Source organism: Sceloporus occidentalis, unplaced genomic scaffold, assembly GCF_023333645.1.
Source record: "Sceloporus occidentalis isolate IW3139 unplaced genomic scaffold, rSceOcc1.0.p SCAF_119, whole genome shotgun sequence".
NCBI classification, from domain to species: Eukaryota; Metazoa; Chordata; class Lepidosauria; order Squamata; family Phrynosomatidae; genus Sceloporus; species Sceloporus occidentalis.
Window position 1 is genome coordinate 1,056,443 of NW_028317099.1, and position 22,666 is coordinate 1,079,108.

At 44.4% G+C, this 22,666-nt stretch overlaps 1 protein-coding gene across 1 annotated transcript; it reads right to left on the reverse strand.

Annotated features, from left to right (window-relative positions):
• Positions 1-19,563: 19,563 nt before the first annotated feature.
• Positions 19,564-20,259, reverse strand: LOC149282314 (claudin-2-like). The gene has a single exon (XM_089498371.1). The coding sequence runs from the start codon at positions 20,257-20,259 to the stop codon at positions 19,564-19,566; it is 696 nt and encodes a 231-aa protein (XP_089354497.1).
• Between the last annotated feature and the right edge of the window lie 2,407 nt (positions 20,260-22,666).

The following is a 22,666-nucleotide window of genomic DNA, read 5'->3' on the forward strand; positions in this document are numbered from 1 at the left end:
CATCCTCTTTAATATTTTTATTAGTGATATTGCAGATGGTCTTGATGGAAAGGTATGTCTATTTGCTGACGACACAAAAATTTGCAACAGGGCTAATGTTCCTGGAGGAAGAGGCCAAATAGCAAATGATTTAGGTAAACAGGAAAAATGGTCAGAGTGGTGGCAACTGACATTTAATGTGGATAAATGCAAAGTAATGCATCTAGGGCATAAACGTGTGAGGAAAGGGATTTAAGGGTAATTATTTCTAAAGGATTTAAAGGTAGGCAGACAATGCAGTAGAGCAGCAGCTAATGCTAGCAGAATGCTTGGTTGTATAGCGAGAGGTATTAGCAATAGAAAGAGGGAAGTGCTCATGCCGTTGTACAGATCGCTGGTGAGACCTCACTTGGAGTATTGTGTACAGTACTAGATATGTTGGAGAAAGTTCAGAGAAAGGCTACTAAAATGGTTTATGGATTACAGGATAAACCTTACCAGGACAGGTTAAAGGATCTTAACCTATATAGCCTGGAAGAAAGACGTGACAGGGGGGATATGATAGAAACATTTAAATACTTAAAGGGAATCAACAAGGTAAAGGAAGATGGTTTATTTAAAAGGAGAAATACTACCACAACAAGAGGACATAACCATAAACTAGAGGGGCAAAGGTTTAATGGTAACATCAGAAAATATTACTTTACGGAAAGGGTAGTGGGCGCATGGAATAGCCTTCCAGCAGAAGTGGTAGAGGTTTTTTTTTTTGTTTTTTTTAAACTTTTAAATCTCTTTATTGAAAAATAAAAGTCATAAACACAGATGTACAGTGCAGTGTGACATCGTAACATCGGTATAGCAATACAGCGGCATTGAGGTACAATCAGGCGCAACACAGAGTTTCAGGGTCAACACATATCATGATACAATCCAAATGTACCCAGAGGCACAGGAATATGAAAGGGGACTTGATAAAGCACATTTACATTAATATGGAAACAACATAACACCCGATGAACAAAGCGACTCCGAGCGTCGGATACATTAGTTGCCAAAAGTACATGCATGGGCAGAGAAATGACAAAGTAAAATGAAACAAAAGAACACACACAAGAAATTGCCCTAAGTGCACCACCTGAAGAGTCAAGACACACATGAGGTTCAAGAGACACACCTAAAATAAAATACATAGTACCATAGCGTAGCGGAAATAGCAAGAAGTATCGAGGACGAAGATGTTGTGAACACAATGTGCGTACAGCTTAAGTCAATGAGGCAACTGGAGGACACAAAGACGGTCCACGGTAACCATTTAATGTCATTTTTATACTCCCTACCCCGAGAAGTTGCAACCAAATCCTCCATATGGGCAATAAAATTTACTTTAGTAATCCAGGCACCGATAGGCGGCGGACCACGCGACCTCCAGTACCTAGGGATGATTGCCTTGGCCGCCTGAATTAAGAGCAAGGTCAGAGATTTCTTGAAGGCAGCTACAGAGGAGGGGGGATAAAGTAACAACAGCGTCTCTGGCGAAGCCTTCAAGAGAAAGCCATAATTTCGGGACAGCCAGAGACCACTCGACCACCCTACGTAGGTGAGAGGCCGTCCAGTACCACTCCAGGTTAGGCAGGCCCAGACCACCGGTGGATTTAGACCGAACCAGGTGGGCAAAAGCTAGACGTGATGCCCTGTCCCCGCAGACATATCTCCGGAATACCCTATGGCATGGCCTAAAATAAGCCCGAGGAAGGAAAATGGGAAGACTTTGGAAAAGGTACAAAAACCTAGGGAGGACATTCATCTTAAGCACCCCAATGCGCCCAACCAGGAGATATGTGGCACCGCCCACCTACACAAGTCGGAAGTAACCGACATTAACAAGCTATCATAGTTTAAGCGAGGCATATATTGATGCCTAAATAGGGGATCGATTGATCCTGCCATTTCATAGGAAAAACGTTAAGTAATGCTGATTTGAGGTCAGCAGGGATATTGACCCCCAGGATCTCTGATTTCTGGATGTTGATCAAATAATTAGAGAAGCCTCGGAAGGTCTCAAGTTCGTGGGCCACATGAGTGAGGGAAGATACGGGCTCAGTGAGCATACACATCATGTCATCGGCATAAATAGCGATCTTATGCGTGATGCCCGACACACGGATACCCATTATGTTGTCGTTCGCCCTAATAGCGCATGCCAAAGGTTCCATGGCGAGAATGAACAGAAGGGGGGACAGGGGGCAGCCCTGCCTAGTGGTGTTCCTCAAATGCAATACCCAGATAAAACACCATTCACACGAATTTGTGCCGTAGGGTCGGAGTATAGTGCCTGCAGGAGATATCGAAAACTACCCCGTATTTCCATCCGGTCCAGGACCCGAAACAAAAATGGCCAAGGTATCCTATCGAACGCCTTTTCGGCGTCCATAGAGATCAATGCGAAAGGAGAACTGCGACTCTGAGCTATCGTTAGGAGATTAAGCACCCGAATGGTATTGTTGCGAGCCTCCCGCCCTGGGACAAAGCCAACCTGATCCCCATGTATCAGAGAGGGAATGTAAGATTGCAAGCGCATCGCCATAACCTTGGCCAACAACTTCATATCAGAATTAATAAGGGATATAGGGCGGTAATTAGAGCATTGCTCTGGATCCCTCCCCGGTTTATGAATCAGAGCTATGTAAGCCAAGTTCGTCTGAGGGTGGGGGGACTGGCCCTCCGCAAGAGAATTAAAAAAGCGGACTAAGTTGGGTCCCAGGGCTTCAAAGAGACGTTTGTAATACGTGCTAGTAAGGCCATCTGGGCCGGGGCACTTACCCATCGCATGTCACTGGGGCATTCAGGACATCTCTAGCCGCATCATCTAGGCGTACGTTGGAGTATTTAGCTAGGTAAGAGTTCACCCGATCCGAAAAAGAAGGGTCCACATCAGTGGCGTCGCTACAGGGGGGCAAGGGGGGGCAATTGCCCCCCCTAGGTTAATCTTTGCCCCCCCTGTTGCCCCCCTGCTAAATTTGGATCCCGTCTTTCTTTCTTTTTTTTTTATTTATTTTTAAACGCGGAGGAGAGAGAGGGTGCGGCCCGAGTAAGATCGGCAGCCAAGGCAACCGATCTTACGCGGGCCGCACCTCGAGCCCGGCTACTTACCTGTGGGAGGGTCTTCTGTACTGCAAAGAGGAAGCGGAACCTAGCAGAGTTCACGTGACATCACATGACTCTGCTCCAGTCCCGCTTCCTCTGTGCTTTACCAGAGAACGCAGAGGGAGGCCGCGCCCTCTGCTGAAGTCTGTGAGCGGCATCAAGGAGCTGCAGTGCAGGTAAGGGGGTGGGGAGGGAGTTTGAATGAGAATGTATGATTGAGGGAATGAATCTGTGAATGAAGTGTGTGATAGCATGGATGTGTAAGTGCTGGAACCTAGGCATGATGGCACTGTGATTGCTGTTAGCAATCACACTCCTATCATGCCAAGTCAGCCAGTACATGCTGAAACCTAGCTAGCTGCCCCCCTTGTCTATGGATGCTGCCAGCAGTATGGGGTCTGCACATCACTTACAGCCATCCTGTACCAGCATGTACTGGCTGACTTGGCATGATAGGAGTGTGATTGCTAACAGCAATCACAGTCCCATCATCCCTAGGTTTCAGCATTTACTGGTTGGATGTGTAAGTGCTGGAACCTAGGCATGATGGGACTTTGATTGCTGTTAGCAATCAAACTCCTATCATGCCAAGTCAGCCAGTACATGCTGAAACCTAGCTAGCTGCCCCCCTTGTCTATGGATGCTGCCAGCAGTATGGGGTCTGCACATCACTTACAGCCATCCTGTACCAGCATGTACTGGCTGACTTGGCATGATAGGAGTGTGATTGCTAACAGCAATCACAGTCCCATCATGCCCAGGTTTCAGCATTTACTGGTTGGATGTGTAAGTGCTGGAACCTAGGCATGATGGGACTTTGATTGCTGTTAGCAATCACACTCCTATCATGCCAAGTCATCCAGTACATGCTAAAACCTAGCTAGCTGCCCCCCTTGTGTATTGATGCTGCCAGCAGTATGGGGTCTGCACATAACTTACAGCCACCCTGTACCAGCATGTACTGGCTGACCTGGCATGATAGGAGTGTGATTGCTAACAGCAATCACAGTCCCATCATGCCTAGGTACCAGCATTTACTGGTTGCCTGGGTATGATAGGAGTGTGATTGCTGTGTGGGCAGTGTGGACGGCAGGGTCGGCTTTGGGGTGCGCAACCTGTGATCTATGCATGTAATTTAGGGGGTTTTAAATATACCTTTTAATGACGTGTTTTTATGTGAATTCCAATTGATCTTTACCTGCAAAGCTGGGTTTTTGCGTTATTCTGTAGATCCATATCTATATATTTCCATACATTATTTATGTATACCTGCAAATAGTGTTTGTATGTCTTATTCAGTTGATTAATACCTGCAATGCTGTTTCCATGTATTTATTTGATCTATACCTGCAATGCTACGTTTCATATACTACTGTATACCTGCAAATACAGGATTTGTATGTCTGATTCTGTTTATTTGATATATATCTTCAGTGCTGAGATCACAGGTGAATTTCAGTTGATCTATCCATGCAAAGCTTGGTTTGTGTGTTAATGTGTTGATCTATACCTGCTATCGGCAACTGGGGCTAATATTAATATATATGGGCAGCAGGGGCAAAAACACTAAGGGGGGTATAAACGACAATGCAGTGTGAAAAATCCATCCTGATTCAGACGTCTGTGACGTGGATTGTGTCCTGCTGTTTGTGTGTTTTTGGTTATCAGTGTAGCAGAGCCTGTCCTCGGGTGTGTGTGTATAGGTGTTGGTGTGGCAGAGCCTGTCCTGGTGTGTGTTTAGTTGTCAGTGTGGCAGAGCCTGTCCTAGGGTGTGTGTTTGGGTGTCAGTGTGTCAGAGCCTGTCTGTGTGTGTGTGTGTGTGTGGATGTGGGTGTGGAAGAGCCTGCCCTGATGTGTGTGTTCAGTTGTCAGTGTGGCAGAGACTGTCCTGGTGTGTGTGTGTGTTTGGATGTGGCAAAGCCTGTCCTGATGTGTGTGGGTGTCTGTGTGGCAGAGCCTGTCCTGGTGTGTGTGTGTGTTTGGATGTGGGTGTGGCAGAGCCTGTCCTGATGTGTGTGGGTGTCTGTGTGGCAGAGCCTGTCCTGGTGTGTGTGTGTATGTTTGGTTGTCGGTGTCGCAGACCCTGTCCTGGTATGTGTGTGTCTGAGTGTTGGTGTGACAGAGCCTGTGTTGGTGTGTGTGTCTGAGTGTTGGTGTGACAGAGCCTGTGTTGGTGTGTGTGTCTGGGTGTCAGTGTGTCAGAGCCTGTCCTGGTGTGTGTGTGTGTTTGGATGTGGGTGTGGCAGAGCCTGTCCTGATGTGTGTGTGTGTGTTTTTGGTTGTCGGTGTGGCAGAGCCTGTCCTGGTGTGTGTGTCTGGGTGTTGGTGTGACAGAGCCTGTCCTGGTGTGTGTGTCTGGGTGTTGGTGTGACAGAGCCTGTGTTGGTGTGTGTGTTTGGTCATCTGTTCCTGGCACTTAACTTACAGTAGGAATTATTTAATTTATATTTATCCAGAGATAAAATGCCCTCCTGAAGTTGTAGTGACTTCAGGGGACAAAACGTTCAAGGCCCTGAAATCATTTAGTGGAAAAGTTATTTATTGTGTTATAATATTTATTTCAAGGATTAGTTGCACTCAATTGTGGCTTCAGGCTTCCCATGTTGAATGATCAAGTATTATTTTAGCCCAATAACAAAAGTATAATTCCATAGCACATTATTTTTGGAAATTATGAATGCCCCCCCAGTTTGAATGTGATATCTTGTGTGCCCCCCCTATATATTGTTTCTAGAGTCGCCACTGGTCCACATGAAGGCAAATTATAGAGGGATTCGTAATAGGAGAGAAAACACTTAGCGATACCGTGGGATTCATGACATAAAGAGCCCAAGGGTTCTCGAATTTTAGCGATGTAAGAGGATGTTTTCCGCACCCTAAGCGCTCTCGCCAAGAGCTTACCTGGCTTATCGCCGAATTCATAAAAAGTTTTCTAGTGAAAGAAAACGTACACTTAATATCCATATCAATCAAGTTGGCCAACTGGTCCCGAAGGGCCCGCAATTGGGGGATGAGATCAGGGGTGAGGGTGGCTTTATGAGCTTGTTCCAACTGAAAAATTTGTTGTAATAGCAATTTAATGTCCGCAAGCTTTCGTTTTTTGATAAAGTGACCCCTAAGGACCGCCCTATGGGCCTCCCATATAGTTGGGAAGGGTAGATCATCCGTAGTGTTTTCCTGAAAATAATTATGAATGTGTTGGGACATATCCGTTAGATGTGAGGGGTCACTCAGTAGGTTATCATTTCATGTCCAACACCAGGGTTGAGGTGAGGAGGGTGTCAGCTGGAGGATAAGATGTACTAGTGCATGGTCGCTTAACGTTTGTACACCTATACTAGTAGAATGGAGGTGAAGAAGATGGTGGTGGGAAAGAAACAGGGCATCGATTCTAGTATATCTATCGTGTACGGACGAATAATATGTATAGTCATTGACATTAGGGTGGTGTGCCCGCCAAACATCTACCAGTTGGTTGAAATGGAGAGACTTTTTAACCTTGTTAATGTTGGAGAAAGATAAGTGGGAGGAGCGGGATGAAGTATCCCTGAGAGGGTCCAAAACCATATTCAAATCTCCACCGAATATCGTAAGACCTTCCTGAAATTCACCCAAACGGGACAGCATACGACACAAAAACCTATGCTGACCCCGATTAGGCGCATAAACATTACCCAGCGTCACTTTAGTATTGCCCAGAACGCATCTAACGAACAGAGCCCTGCCCTCTACATCCTTCCAAACGTCTAGTAAGCGAAAGGGTAACGATTTGTGAAGGAGGATGGCGACTCCTTTAGTCTTGGAATCAGGGAAACTAGAGAAGAAGCAGTGGACAAACTTCTTGTTGGTGATCCTAAACTCCTGCGACATACGGAAATGTGTCTCCTTTAAGAATGCTATGTGGGTTTTACTAGAATGTAAGACATGCAACAATTTAGATCGCTGTTGTGGTTTATTTAACCCCCGAACATTCAAGGAGGTGATTTTGATATTACCAGGGGCCATCGTTGGACAGGTGGAGTCGGAGACTGCGTATAAAGTATAGCATCAGGGCAATCCGAGTGAACAGTGAAATAAAAACAAAAACATAAACAAAACCAAGAAAAATAGAATCAGGAACAACACAAGTCCCAGATAACCCAGCAGGGCAAAACTGAGGACCCAAGATACCTTGGCATCGAGTAATGAGCCCAAGGACCCATGAAGGGTCGGTTAACCATACGTCCACTCCCGTAGAAGTGAAGTAAGTCGACTCTGGGGCGGTGTAACAGGTAATCAGAATGAACTGAAACAGTAAAAATAGAAGTCAGATATCAAACAACGAGCCAAGCCCTACACCAGGCCTAATGAGAGAACATCCACATAGCGCAAACACAATGGAAGCAAAACAGTGGTGGAGCTGTCAGTAAACTCAAATCAACGATAGGGAGGTAAGCATGATAATGTGTAAGCAGAGTCAAATGTATAAAACCGAGACCCCCCACACCATGACAGTCACAAAAACAGAACCATAGACCTCTGCTAAAATATTAAACAAAATAAAGAGAGTGATAACATCAGCGAATGAGGCCCATACGATCAGGCACATTGGAAATAATAAAAGTCCAGGACATTCTTACCACCGACACGGTACAACAGTGCAAAGCGACGAGAGTCCATGGTAGAGAAGAGAGGACCAACGATAGAAACTGACAGTCAGCGCCGAAAAGGACCCATGAAAGGCCCAAGGGAGCAGATACCTCGTGAAGAACCGGTAAGTCAGCAGGGAAAACAGACATTAGCCGAAGGCAACGCAGTAGTGCTTCCTCAAGCTGGAGAATCCTCGTGTCTCCTCTGACGCTTCTTTCGTTGTGGTCTAGGCGACCATTCTCTAGAGGGACCCACCAGACTCTGAGGAGGGTGAAAGGTGGGTTCCCAATCGAGCACATGGCAGCGAGGAAGACCCAGGGCTTCTGTGAAGCTATTCACATCCTCCGCTTGCCTGATAACGTAAGAGTCCGCTCCTCGACGGACAATAAGGGCGAAGGGGAAACCCGATTGATAGGCAATATTTGCCTCTTGCAAAGCCTGGGTTACTGGTTGAAGCATTCGACGAGACTGTAAAGTGACAGGTGACAAATCCTGGTATATCTCTATAGGATGAGAGTCCCAAGTAATGGAGGATTGCCTCCGACAGGCCCGCAGTATATCCTCCTTAAGGAGTTTATTAAAAATCACCTGCAGCGTCGCCGGCAGCTCAGAGTGTAGAACCGAATCTGGTATGCCCCGAACTCGAAGGTTGTTCCTACGCCCCCTATTGTCGAGATCCTCGAGTTTCCTCGAAAGTTGTTGAAGTAAAGTGGCTTGATTCCTCAGCTGGGCCGTCAGGGAATCCACAGTGTTATGTATGCGAGGTTGATCTTCCTCCAAACAAGCCACGCGGTCGCCAATATAGCGGATATCAGTTTGTATGTCCGTAAGACTGGCGCGTATACCTTGTGTCGCGCGGTCTATAATTGCCGTGATATCATCTTTCGTAGGCAGCGAGTCGAGCTTCGCGTGCCAAGCACTGCTCCCGAAGCCTGGACGGGACGGTCTCTCATCCAGTGCCGACTCCCCCGCAGCATCGCTCACTGTGCTTGGAGAAGAAGATGGCGGCCCCTGAAAGGAGTCCCTCGAATCCCGATCAGAAGCGGCAGGAAAGAAGGAGCAAACAGAGGTGAGTGGCGCCTTGGCAGACGAGCCTGACGCTATAGGGGTAGCTTGGGCTTTGTTTTGCTTGCCCATGGTGGATGTAAAGCGTAAAATCGAAGCAAATTAACGGCCAGGTGTCACAGAGCTCCGGACATAAGCGGCCATCTTGGCTTCGAGCAAACCACGCTCCCCCAGAAGTGGTAGATGTTAATACAGGCATTAAAGCAAGCATGGGACAGGCATAATGCCAAGCTAGATATAGGATAAGGGCAGGTACTAAAGGAAAGTACTCGGAGGTTGGGCAGACTGGATGGGCCTACTGGTTCTTATCTGCCGTCACTTTCTATGTTTCTATGTTTTAATACGAGCAAGTTCATCTTTTAATCCTTCTGACAGGTCCAAGTGAAACTGGTCAAGAGTTGGTTAATTCCAGGTCATCTCCATAGCTAGGCATTTGAATTCAGTGATAAATCCTTTCACTGGCCTCCTGCCTTGCCAAAGTGCCATAGTGGCTCAGTTGTACTGTTGTGGCTCAGTTGTATCTAGTTCATGGAAAGGGAAGTGTAAACACTTGCAGGTAGTCCTTGACACTGAGGTACCTACAGTGAGGGAGTGTAACAGACTATTCCCCTCACAGTAAGCAAACCTTTGTCTGGCAGATTGATTAGGCTTCTTGAGTGGAAGAGGTATGTTGAGAAGTTTGGTTGATAATACACATGGTCACAGAAACCAGCAGCCAGAGGCACAAAATGGACAAAAACATGGTCTCAGACAAATCAGAGTCAGTACCCAGTATCTCAAAATGTCAGAAGCTGGAGAGACTGGACGGTAAAATACATGGTCAAAAGCCAAGGTCGATAAGCATGAACCCAATAAAATGGAACGAAGGTTACGTGGAGCAGGAACAAGGAACACATGCCAGGTAGCAGGTATTGTGTGCCCACATGCAGTACTTAACAGAGGATCCCTGCCAGTTGTTTGAGCTTTTGATGCCGCAAGGAAGGCAATGTCTACTGGCATGGGACCCAAGGTTTGGCTAAATACTATTCCTAACAGTAAGGGAATAAGGATAGGGAGGGAGACAGGCAAGGAGGGAAAGAGATATGATAAGAGAACTAGGGAGTAAGAATGTATGTATGTTAGAGTGTATACATAAATCTGTGTGTGTTGGAGTGTGTATTTTACCATAAATGTGTATGTGTAAGTGTGTTTGCATGAGTGTGTAAGTGTTAGAGGGAGTGTATTTGTTAGTATGAGTGCACATGTATAAGTGTGTAGGCTAGTGCAAGTGTGAAAGCATGAGTTTATACATATGTATGTGTGTTAGCATGAGTTTGCGTAAGCTGGAATGCGTGTGTGTACAATAAATGTGTATGTGTGTATCTACTTACGGTTAAGGCTAAGAATTCAAGACTTTTTTGCCTTTTTCAATTTACTACTTTCAATTATTTTTTTTATAAGGTGGTGGTACCAGGCTCCACCATTACATTTTTAGACTTTTAGAAAACAACACATTCCATTATTGATATTTGAGAAAAAAGTGCTCCAAGTCTCCAACATAGATTATGACATTAGACTAATGTAGAGACACCAAAAAATCATTCACCTAGAACAGTAAGTGGTTTTCCCCCCGAAATCAAGATTTCACAGCATTTTTTATTTAGCTGTGCAAATGTTTCAGCTTATTATTACTTTATGCACTAATGATTCACGGTTGTGTAACTCATACATACAACACACATGTGGTACCTATGTGTTCAGGAGACAATGGAGATTATTTTTTTTGTGATTTCTTCATATGTCTGAAACATGAAAACATTTAAGGAAAAAAAACAAAATACTTTGATGTATAGAGGTAGCATGTTGTGATTGTCCTATGACACACACAGGGTATTGTGTTATTCAGTAGACTTCAGATATTCATACCTAATATATTTGCTCTTTCATTTAACTAACATTTGAGAGATATATAATCATAATAATCTGATTCTGTGTCTCTTGTGTAAAAAATATTTTTAAACATGCTAAATGACTTATATTTTGAAGTTTGTGACTCACAACATTAACAAAAAAAGACAAACATGACTTTTCCTCTGTTTAAGAATTTACCACTTAAAGACCTCTATATTGTTGTTAGTTTCTCTGCATCAATCTCTGTTGTTTGATGTGCAGGTAGCGACGTCCTGGTGGGGCTTGGCAGATCAAAATTCACCAAGGCTGGTAGTTCAAGTTTGGGGAGCTGCAGTCTAGTTCCCCCTTTAGACCAGCAATGGTCATTCTACAGCCTGCTGACTGAGCCCTCTGGCATCAGGTCATGGGTTCTTCTGTCCATATGCAGGGCTGTTGTCCTACCGGGTCACCGGTTCTGAAATGTGCGCTTTCAGAACTCCTGCAGCAATACATTGTATGTTAATGTCACTGTGTGGCTACATCATGTTATGCTGTTCTGTTCCTTTTGTGTTCACCTTACCCCCCCCACCACCCTTTTTTGGGGGGGGGGGGGAGGCCCCAGCACTGTTGGATGATTGCTGCTTTTGTATGGCATACCCCGACGTCTGACGATCTTAAAGTAATTTCACACAATGTGAAAGGCCTTAACACTTCGAATAACCGTCGACAAGCTATGATATACTACCAGAAGCTCCATGGTGATATCATATTGCTGCAAGGAGTAAATCATTCAAAGAACACTACCACGCCACACACCCGACCCAGAAGAAAAATGGAGTCAGCATCTTTATAAGGAATTCCTGCGAGGGGACATCTTCCCCAGAATTCTAAGCCTTTTCGGGACTTTCAGAAGACAGCAGCCTTGATCGACATCTGGAGACTTCACCATCCTAAAACACTCGACTACTCTTTCTTTTCGCACCCCCACAAGTCTTATTCACGGATTGACTATATCCTTATCAGCCAACATTTGGCCCCCACTGCTCGGTCGCCGAAAATACACCCGACCTCCTGGTCCGATCATGGAATGTGGAATGTATGCTACGCCCATTGGACTGGGCACCTGGAATCAGACACTGGAGGTTGGACACATTTCTGCTAACAGACCCTTCGGTAGTAGCTGAACTTGACAAGGACACTACAGACTTTTTTAGCTTCAATGAAACCCCCGATGTTGATCCACACCTGGTCTGGTTAAAAGCCTTTATACGAGGATCTTTCATTAAGATAGCGTGTAGATGCAAGAAACTTCGACAAAAAATATTGACTCTCTTACGGCCAAACTGACCCTCTCGAAAACATCACACAAACATACCTTGGATCCCAAGACGCTACACGAAATAATACAGACTAGAGGTGAACTGAACCTATTACTGAACAATGAAGTGTTACACTCTGTGACCCTCACCAAAAAAAAATTCTTCGAATCGGCTAACAAGCCTGATGCTTTGCTCGCCCGGAGACTACGTACCCAGAGAAAAATGCAAAACATATCTAAAATAATAGATGACAACGCAACCTCCCGGGTGTCCCCTGAAGACATCGCCAAACAAAAGTAGTTTCTCGCTACTAAATGTCGTGGTCCCCCGAAGTACAGATCTCGTTGGCAGGAGGCCTTACATAAAGAATTTTCAAACCTTATCAATATGGAAAAAATCACAGCTAAATTACGTGACGACATGCCTAAATTCGAAGCTATATGGGGTCCCTGGATAGCTGCATTCTCTAACACTGTCGAGGTGTTACCGTTGGCATATCTTTAAGATGATTCTCCAGGGCCGTTTTTTTTTTTTGCTCCCTAGTCTTGTCCTTTCCTTCCCCCCCTCACAATGGGACATAATGTGTGTACTTAATTTTGATTTGATAATGTGTGCTTTTGCCCTACTATTATGTTGTGTCATTGATGTGTTTGTTCATCTACTTATTATCCAAATGACAATAAACAGATTTTTTTAAAAAAAAAGACAAACATGTGTTTGTGTTATTGCCCTTGGTGTGAGTTTTTTGAAAATATATACTTTTGTTTATTTTTTTAACCTTTTTATATCTGTTTTCACTGGTTTGAAAGAAACCCTGGAATCATAGGCGTAAGGGGAACATGACCCTGACAGCACTACAGGACGGTGCACATGGTATTAGGACAGGAAAGGGTTAACCCAGCAAGGGTTAGCACGAGGAGAGAATGCACAGGGAACGAGGGAGGAAGTCACAAGGAACGTGACTGTAGGGGGAAGGGGACAGGGCTATAAAGCCCCTCTAAGCAGGGGGCAATTACTGAACACCACATGAGCAGGTTGCAGTCTCTTGTCTCCCTCTGTGTGTGTGCATTTGTTTTCTATTTACCTTGCAGGTCTTCATGGAGGAGCTGCTGTCAGCCATCAGGGAAGAGGCTAGGACCCGTGGGATGGAGTGGCTCCGTGACCGCTTTGCTGACCTGTTTCCTCCTCCTCCTGCTGCTGCACCTCCGGTGGTTCCTGTGGAGCGTGGTCAGACAAGTTCCAGGGCTCGTCGGCCTCCTGTGCGCCTCAGCCCTGATGCAGATGACGTCCCCAGCTCCCAGCCTGCACGTCGGTCCCGGGATGCTGCCCGGTCGCGAAAACGGCCGGCTTCACGGGAGCGTGGTGGCCCCGCACGGGCCCGAGGTTCACATTCCGGGCCTCAGTCTGCCCGCTCCCCATCTCCTGCTGCCAGTGTGATGTCCGTGGCAGCTTCCTGGAGCGCTCTGGATGAGCCTGATGTCGGGGAATCCTCCCCTCCCCTGCTGCCCACGGTGAGCAGCCGGCTCCGTCTGCTTCCTCTCGTCCTCACGTGTCACGTGACTCAGCATCTCCTGCTCGTGTACACGTCGGCAGGACGCTCTCTGGTGGCCGTTCTCTGTACCAGAATTTTTCTACAGCGGGTCCTGGCTCCCTGCCCGCTCCAAGATGTCAGGATGATGATGATGCTGTTGCTGGTCCCAGCTCTGCAGCTGGTGCTCCTGGACGTATGACCCCGGCGGGACCCGTGACAGGCAGTGGCACAGCCCCCCAGCCTGGTGAGTCTTTGGGATTTCCTGTTTTCTCCCCCTCTCTTTTTCCTCTTCCTTCACAAGCTGTTTCGGGGTTAACGGTGGGTGCTGGTTCTGCTTTGGGGTTGGCTGGAAGTGATAGGAGTGAGGTTGGGGTGGATGTGTTGGAAGGTTTGCGACAGTTTCTTAGGTTATTTGAGGGTGGGTCTGGTCGTACTACTGGTGCTGTTGGTCCTCAGTTGCCGTCTCAGGTGTGGGATGCGTCGGCGGGTTCGGGGCCGCCAATGGCGGCTGCCCCTGTTCCAGTTGCGAGTTCTGTGGCGTCTGTGGGGGATACGTCCGCTGTCGCTTCTCCCGTGGTTCCGGTTGAGTCGGTGGCTAAGGATTCAGAAATTGAGCGTTTGTCGGATTTTGCCAAGGGTGAGGTGTATGTCTGTTATGAAGGGCCGCTGGGGGCCCATCTGAAGAGCGATGTGAGGGAAAAGATCTGGAAAGGTGAATACGTTGAGATTTTCTCCTTGCTTCCTTTAGAGCGTTTTAATTTGGATAAGCCGTTGAAGGGTGAGGATGCTAAGAAGATTGAGAAGGAGGAAAAGCGTAGACACCGGCTTATCCCACGTACTTTTAGTAATTGGTTGCAGGCTTTTGCAATATTGGCTAGCGTAATTGGTGAAAAGGCGCCGGAAAATTGCTCGGCTTTGTTTTGTTATTAGGACAGCATTGGTGAGGCTTACCGGACGTATGGGGGTGTTGGTTGGTTACGCTATGACGAGCAATTCCGTCAGCGGAAGGCTGTTCGTCCATCTTTGCGCTGGGATCAGAAGGAGATAGCTTTGTGGTTGAAGGTGATGACTCCCTCTAGGTCTGGTTCCCAGCCCATTCGGAGTGGCGCCTCCATGTCGGGGGCTGTTACTGCCAAAAAGGGCATCTGCTGGCAGTTTAATGACGGGCAATGCTTGTGGGGTAATGCGTGCAAATTCCGGCACGAATGTACCGGATGTAGCGGCAGCCACCCTTACTCAAGGTGCTATAAGAAGGATAAGCAGCCCAAGCCGGGATCTGCTGGTAAAGGAGGTGTCCCCGGTGATCGTGGGGGCGATGCTTCCTTGGCTTCGTGAGTACCCTGATAGGGAGACAGCAGTTTTGCTTGAGCAGGGCTTTTCATTTGGTTTTAAGATCCCTTTTTCTGGTGATTCTAAGGGTTTTGTTGCTAGGAATTTGAAGTCTGCACTTTTGCATCCTCAGGTTGTCACTGATAAGATTGCTAAGGAGGTTGAATTGGGGCGAATAGCGGGCCCCTTTTCTGAATTGCCGCTGGCTGATTTGATGGTTTCCCCGCTGGGTGTGGTGCCCAAGAAGGAGAAGGGTAAATTCCGTTTGATTCATCACCTATCTTATCCTAAGGGCAGGTCGGTAAATGATGGCATTGACAGGGAGCTATGTAGGGTTTCGTACACTTCTTTTGATGCTGCCGTACGACTGGGTCGGGAGGCTGGGCCGGGTGCCTTGATGGCTAAGGCTGATGTGGAATCTGCCTTTCGACTCTTGCCTGTGCATCCTGAGTGTTTTCGGTTGCTTGGTTGCCATTGGGCGGGTTCCTTTTATGTGGACCGTTGCTTGCCCATGGGTTGCGGGATTTCCTGTCCTTATTTTGAGACGTTTAGTTGTTTTCTGGAGTGGGTGATCAAGCGTATTGCGAGTGTCCATTCGCTGGTTCACTATTTGGATGATTTTTTGTGTGTGGGTCCGAGGGGTACGTCAGTTTGTTTGGTGTTGTTGGAAACGCTACGTTTTGTTATGCAGCGGTTTGGTGTGCCGCTAGCCGAGGACAAGACTGAGGGTCCGTGTTCTGTGTGTGGGAGGCGTCCTTGCGGTTGGTGGTCCTGCTTTGCGTGAAGGCAGACTGTCTGTTTTGCTGTTCGTGGTGGGCACGGAATTTTCTCGTGGGGTTTCTGTGGCGAACATTACTAAGTGCCTGGCTGCTCTGGACTTTTATTTCAAGATGCATGGGGATGTGGATTTGACTAAGGAGTTCTTGGTTTCCCAGGCTACGAAGGGCTATCGGTAGGGTTGTAGACGGGTGGATAGTCGGCGTCCTGTCACTTTTGATTTGCTGGGGCATTTGTGTGCTTGTTTGCCCGGGGTTTGCTTTTCTGAGTTTGAGGTTTGTCTTTTTCGTTTGAGTTTTGTTTTGGCCTTTTTTGGTGCTTTTCGCATTAGCGAGCTGGTTAGTCCGAGCACCACTACGGTCGGGGGGTTGCTGTTCACTGATGTTTTGCTGAGGGATCGGTCTGTTTCTCTTTTGGTTCGTCGTTCTAAGACTGATCAGTTGGGACGGGGATTTCGCATCTGTTTGTTTGGGTTGGAGGGGTCTGACCTTTGCCCGGTTTGTTGTTTGCGTTCCTTTTTGTCTGTCCGGCCGCCTGGGGATGGTCCCTTGCTGGTGCATGTGAATGGAAGTTCTCTGTCTCGCTTTCAGTTTTTGGTGGTTTTCCGCAAATGCTTGTTGGCATGTGCCTTGAACCCGGAGTTATGTGCGTTCGCACCTTGTGTGACTTGTTAGTTTATTTTCTTTTCCTGTTTGTCCTGTGTTTTCGTTTTAGGTTTCTCGGGATGCCTGGTTTGGATTCTGGGTCATTCTTATGTTTACTGAGCGGCGCGTAAGGCCGGTATTCGTCCTCACGGTCGGCTTTTGGGCCTGGATCCGGACCTGGTACAGGTCAGATGGCTTGGTTTTCGGGGCTTGCGGTGGGAAGGTGTGCGTTCCGAGGTAGATTTTTAGGTGCATCGGCACGGTGCCCCGCACATTTTGGTTCTTCATGCTGGTGGTAACGACCTTTGTACCAGGCCGGCCAGAAAACTTATTAAGGACATTAAATGTGATTTTTTACGTTTGTGGGATAGTTTTCCGGGGATACTCTTGGTGTGGTCTGAGATTACCCCTCGGTTGTTTTGGCGGGGAGCGAGATCGGTTGTGGGTATCAATAGGGCACGTTGGAGGGTTAATCGGGCTGTTTCTCATTTTGTGTCACAGCATGGTGGCCTGTCACTGTCAGCATCAGTGTCGCATTCTGATATTGAATCTGACCCGACTGGTTTGTTTGCCCGGGATGGGGTTCATTTGAATGCGGTTGGTATAGATTTGTGGTGTCTTGAGGTTGGGGCAGGATTGCAGAGGGCGTTTGCTGTGTGGCGGGGGCAAAGAGCTAGTAGGGATCCAAGCTCATTGCCTGTGGCGGAGGAGCTCCCTGGAGAAGTTTGAAGGATAATGGGAGTGGCGAGTTGATGGTTTTGGTTAGAGGTTAGAGTTAATGCCCTCCCTGTACAGGATTAAGCAAAGCGTTAAGGTGGCGCTCCCCTATCCGACCCGCGGTCGCTTGGGCGATTGTGGTATCCGGCGGAAGGGGTAGTGTGAATCCATTGTCTGTGTAGTATTTATACAGAAGTTATTATTAAAGTGTTTTTTACAATAATTTATAAGATGTTAAATAAAGTTATGTTGAGACATTTGTTAAATAAATGTCTCGGCCTTTTCTAAATCCAATCCTGCTGGTGTCTGTCTTTTATTTCGAGTTTGGGAAGTGGGGAACCTCCTGGGTATGGGCAGTGCAAGGGTCATGTATCATAAAATGAGATTTTGTATTATTACTTATTTTGAGTATGTTCACAAATATATATATATTCAATAAAAAATACTAAGGTGGTGTATATTTTAATAGTATTATAAAATAGTTCATAGTTAGTTCATAAGTGTTTCGTCCCATAATACAGAATACACCTCAAGTCAGCTACCAATGAAAAGCTGGACTTCTGAAATTGCCTGTGTCTTGGTACCTGCAAGTCTACTTCAATGTGAGTTGCTTTCCAACCTGAATGCTCTCCACTGACATTCCCAAAATTTCCCAACACATAAAAAGGAAGACAAGAAAATGTAAAAATAAATGAATTAACACAACAACATAATTGAGAGCTGCAAGTCCTCCCTTCTTCCTTACCTCCATGTAGCTCACAACTTGCTGTCTTCCAGGGCATATGGTGGAGGGCACATAATTAACCTATGCTCTACCACCCCTGTGTTATAAGATAGGTTAAAAATATCTTACGAAAACCCTATGTGGAGGCATAGAGCACAGATTTTTCTCTTTTTTACTCCCATAACTTACCCACTGGGAGAGGAGGTAAAATAAAGGTTAGCCTTTTGGGAACAGATGGTATTCACTCATGCCTACTACTCCCTAAGACAGTGAGTGTGCGCTCACAGGGATATTTACAAATGAAAACAATAGTTTAACCAGCATACAATAAAAATATATTGACAATTTAAAAGTACTATCAAAATAAAATTAAAACGCTTGGAAAAAAACCTGAAACACATGAAAATATACTTGCCGGAACTGAGTGTACGTAAATTGATAACAGATAAAAAAAATCAGGAAACTTGCAGATTAACCTGTAGGTTGGTTAGGAGCTGCAAGTGTGAGTTGGAAATTAGTTCAACATTTACCACACAACCTCAAGCTATAAACACCATTTAAGTGAATGGAAGATCCAATGCATCTTGAACTGGTGCAAATGGGTCTATAAATATTCACAACCAGCAGCTATTTCTCAAATTGCTGTCAACGTGCAAAAGTTGATTATTTTAACTAGTTTTGGCTTTTTTGTGTCAAGCTTCTTTAATTTATTTTTTGGTAGTCCCAATTAGCTAGAAGAGGAGTACATCTGCAGATGCTAAGAAGTTCTTCCAGTGCATTTCCACCAGTACTTAACCCAGCACAACCTGACAGTGCCATTTTTGGTTCGGGAGCAATGTCAGGGGAAACATCAAGCATAATCACAGGTAGATAGGTTATATTACACTAACTAACATCGATGAAAATCTTGACATGACTTTTCCTGTAAATTGCATTTATTCAATAATGGTTATTCTTTGCAGGTAATTTCTCAAAATGCAATTAAGGTAACTACAGCATTAATTAACACTTAACAATACCTTGAAACATTTCAAATATACATTGTCAATATTTGATGAATATGTCTATGAAAGCAACCATTTCTTTTCTTTGGGTCCATTAGAAAGCAGTTAGTAGGGAGAAAAGATGTGTGCAAAACAAATAAAACATATTTGTGAGAGTGGTAGTGCATTTATGTGTATTTCAGAGTGCTGACAGAATATATGTTAATCCTTAAAACCAATGCTTTAACAATCAATGAAATCAAGGGGTGATAATGAACATATTTTACAATATAAACTATGTTGAATACTTACAGTCAATAAAATGTGTACTAGTTGTATCATGTTTGCATAAAAATTATCTGTAATTGATCTTAATCATACATGAAATCTATTTATACAGAGCTGAACACTGTAGTTCTTAGGCAGATAATTTACAATATTATATATCCAAATTGTCTGCTATACTAAATTTCAAAGAAAAAAAGTGCCTTTTTGTACTTGCTTGATAACCCGTAGTTAGGAGAATTAAATATATTATTTGAAAATCCAACTTAGCAATGTCACTGATTATCTGTTTTAAGAAAGCTGTCTGCATAAACAGAACACAAAGGTGACTCTCCAATAATTAGTTGTCATATATAAGAAATTATCTTATTTATGGAACCTCCAATCCTATTATAGGGCATCTCACATTTTTAAATGGGTGTTTCTACTTCGTGATGGTAACTACTATACCAATGTATGTGTATTTTGTAATATAATGCAAACAATTCTATAATTGTCCATGTGCTATCTATGTTCCTGGAGTTAGTCAACGAAAACATAATAAAGCGTTTTTATTTATACTAACCAACTACACATAACCAGTGAGGCTATACCCATTTGTTTCATTCTTGGTGATATGTGTTTGGCTTCCAGTAGCTTGTCCTTTATCTGCAATCAAAGCTCTTCCCTGGTATTTGCTGTAAAACACACGATCTTGTTGCCTTGATGGACATGAGGCACAAAGAATGGCACCACCCAAAACAGACAAAATAGATGCCATTATACCTAAATAAAGTGCAGGTCCAATCTCATACTTAAGTGCGTCAGGGATTAATGGACTGTAGAATTCTTGAAGAATGGAGTGCAGGTTCCAGCAAATGGGGACCAGGCACAATATACCACCCAGGATGAAAAAAGCCCCTCCAGTCACAGCTAACTTGTCCTTTCCAGGAGATCCCTGGGAAAAAATTGTACATCTCATGCCAAAGACAGAGAAAAGGCTCGCAAGAACAGAGAATACACACGATGTTATCATAAGAGCTTGGGCTGCTTGAGTGTCAGCAGGTAGCCCTAACATGCTGTTGTAAATATCACACTGGGTAATGCCTGTGCTATAGGAAACACACTCCATCCAAAGACCTTTAGAAAATTCCTGAGCTGTCACAATGCTTGCACCAATGAATGAGCTGACTTTCCATGAGGGCAATATCGTGGCAATAACAGTTCCAATCATACCCAAGATAGCCAAGAAATAGCCCACCATTTGTAAGCCCATCGATATCATTTTTTCTGTGTTATCTTTTATGCTTCTTCTTGTATCTTTCTCAACTTGTGGTGGTTGTTTTCTCCAGAGTAAACACTGTTTGTTGTGTCTAGTCTTTTAGTATTTCATGTTCCTTGTCACTTTTTCAGAATGGTTATTTGATTCTTCAAACTTTCTCTTCGTTAGCTCTTAAGCCGTCACCTTTCTTCTTACTTTCTTGTGTTGTTCTCTGTCATATCAAATGTAGTTGCTTACTTATTGAGATAAACTATTTAGATTGAGTGTCAAACTGAGTATCCAGTTTAAAGCATTTATGATATTTACATGGGAGGGGGTGAAGAAAGGAAGGGAGTTGGTTGGGGGTTAAATATTGACTAGAATTCATTGATTTACCAAATGATCCTTGACCGTGTTATCTTTGGAACATGGAAATCAAACATACTCCCACCCCAGCTCTGTGATATGCTGCCAGAGAAACTTACTCGCATTGAATAACCCCTTCATAATACCAAGTTACCCCTTTAGCTACCACATGCTGTAAAAAACTAATAATTACTTTGTTGTGCTTGACTCTTGTGTGTGTTCTCCGAGTGTCTCCATTTTTGTGTGCCATGATATCTGTAATATTTCCATATATACTTACATGTATAATCCCAACTCCGGAGAATCTCCTGAATCTGTATAGATACTTCTTGCTACATGCCGTTATATATTCACATGTCCAAAATCCAACTTCTGAAAGTGAAACCTTGTTTCTTTTCTCAGTACTTTATTAACCAGAATATAAATTGGAGAGAAACTAACTATACTATTTGTAATGGTGCAAATGAAACTTCTTTTCATTTAGTGTAATTCCACTTGGAATTTAAACACTGTAATCTACAACTTTCCCCTCCTCCATGAATGTTCTTACCTTAAATCCGCAAAGTACTTAACCCCTACTATGTTAATAGAAAGGACATGTACCATTTTTTTTCTCTTTAAAGATGACTGATACAGTTATACATAGAATGTTTTTACCCTTGCGCCTTTTTTTCTTGGATGTGTGAGGTGATCAGGGTCTTTTTTCATATTATACACCGTGAACATGTTCACTAACGTAATCATGACCTGTTGCAATAACAAATATCCTAGTCATTCAAATAAATTGAACTTAAGCATTATTGTTAAATTCCTGCTTTTTATATTTTGTAGGAATGTGGCATGTGTCTGTAGCATTTTTGCTGTGTGGTACTTAAGGTACTTTTTTTATTCTATATATTTGTGATAGAAGCCAGGAAACATAGCCAATCTATTGTATTAAAGCTTACTTAAAGAACATCCTATTGTTTCAAGATTTTACATAGAACATACATAAGTATGTCCTTTTGGATCAGAGCAAGTCTTCCTGGTATAGACACATGTTGAAATACTCATTGAAAGCGGATTTGATTAACTACTTCTAGTCATCAGGCACATATTTTGGCCTAGGCTGACTAGGCTGAGGGAGGCAGGTCCATGGCATCAAGAGCTCCCCTTCTCAAAGCTGGGGTGGGGGGTTGGTTCGCCCTCTTGGACAATCAGGCTCTCAAATGTGTAACTACACAATGGGCTTGTTAGAAGGAAGATCTCTGATCTCCCCAAATGGCCTATTTACATTAAAAGCACCTTTAAGCAATGGCATTCTGGGAGGGGCGAGGGTGTGGGCGTTGCCTTGAGCCAGGCCTAGGGTAGTGCCGAAGGTCAATATACCTCTGATGAATTTGTCTTAAAATTAAGATATATTGGTCCCTAATGCATGATTATGTTGAAACACTTTGAAATTAGATCTATATATTACAATATTTTCAGTGGATTCTTAAAACAAGTGATTTTTTCCAGATCCAGAGAAACATATGCAAAAAATCAGCCACAGTTGAAAATGTTTATTTTCCCCACAATGAATACTGGCTACTGCTCTTACCATGGATTTAACTCTTAGACTGCATATTTTAAAATGGAGTGGATTGACAAAATTGTTACCAGTAGAAACAAGGTCATAGCATCAGAACTGAATGCAGTCAAATCCAGATGAATATGGATAACATCTACCTTTACTTGTAAAAGAGTTCAATTGTAAACTTCAAATCAGCTCAACCCAATGTCGTTATCTGTGTCATAAGCTATGCAGTAGGTTCAGTCTCTGGGGTGTACATGGCTGTTGCCCACTGTGAGTGCAGACTGGACCTTGTTGGGCATGGAGTTTTAGTCCTGCTTGTTGCTGCTGGGATACATACATCCACTAGGGTGACCACATATTTTCTGACATTCTGCCAGATTTGCTCAATTATAAGATGACCCCCCCCAACATTTAAATATTCATTTAGGAAAAAAGAAAAAGCCTGAATATAAGACTACCCTATAGGAAAAAAGTTTTACTAGTAAATATTAATTCACATGTAAACTATTT

Bases quoted from the DNA above. Each gene is read 5' to 3' on its own strand.
- LOC149282314 (XM_089498371.1), bottom strand. From the start codon at position 20,259: ATGATATCGATGGGCTTACAAATGGTGGGCTATTTCTTGGCTATCTTG.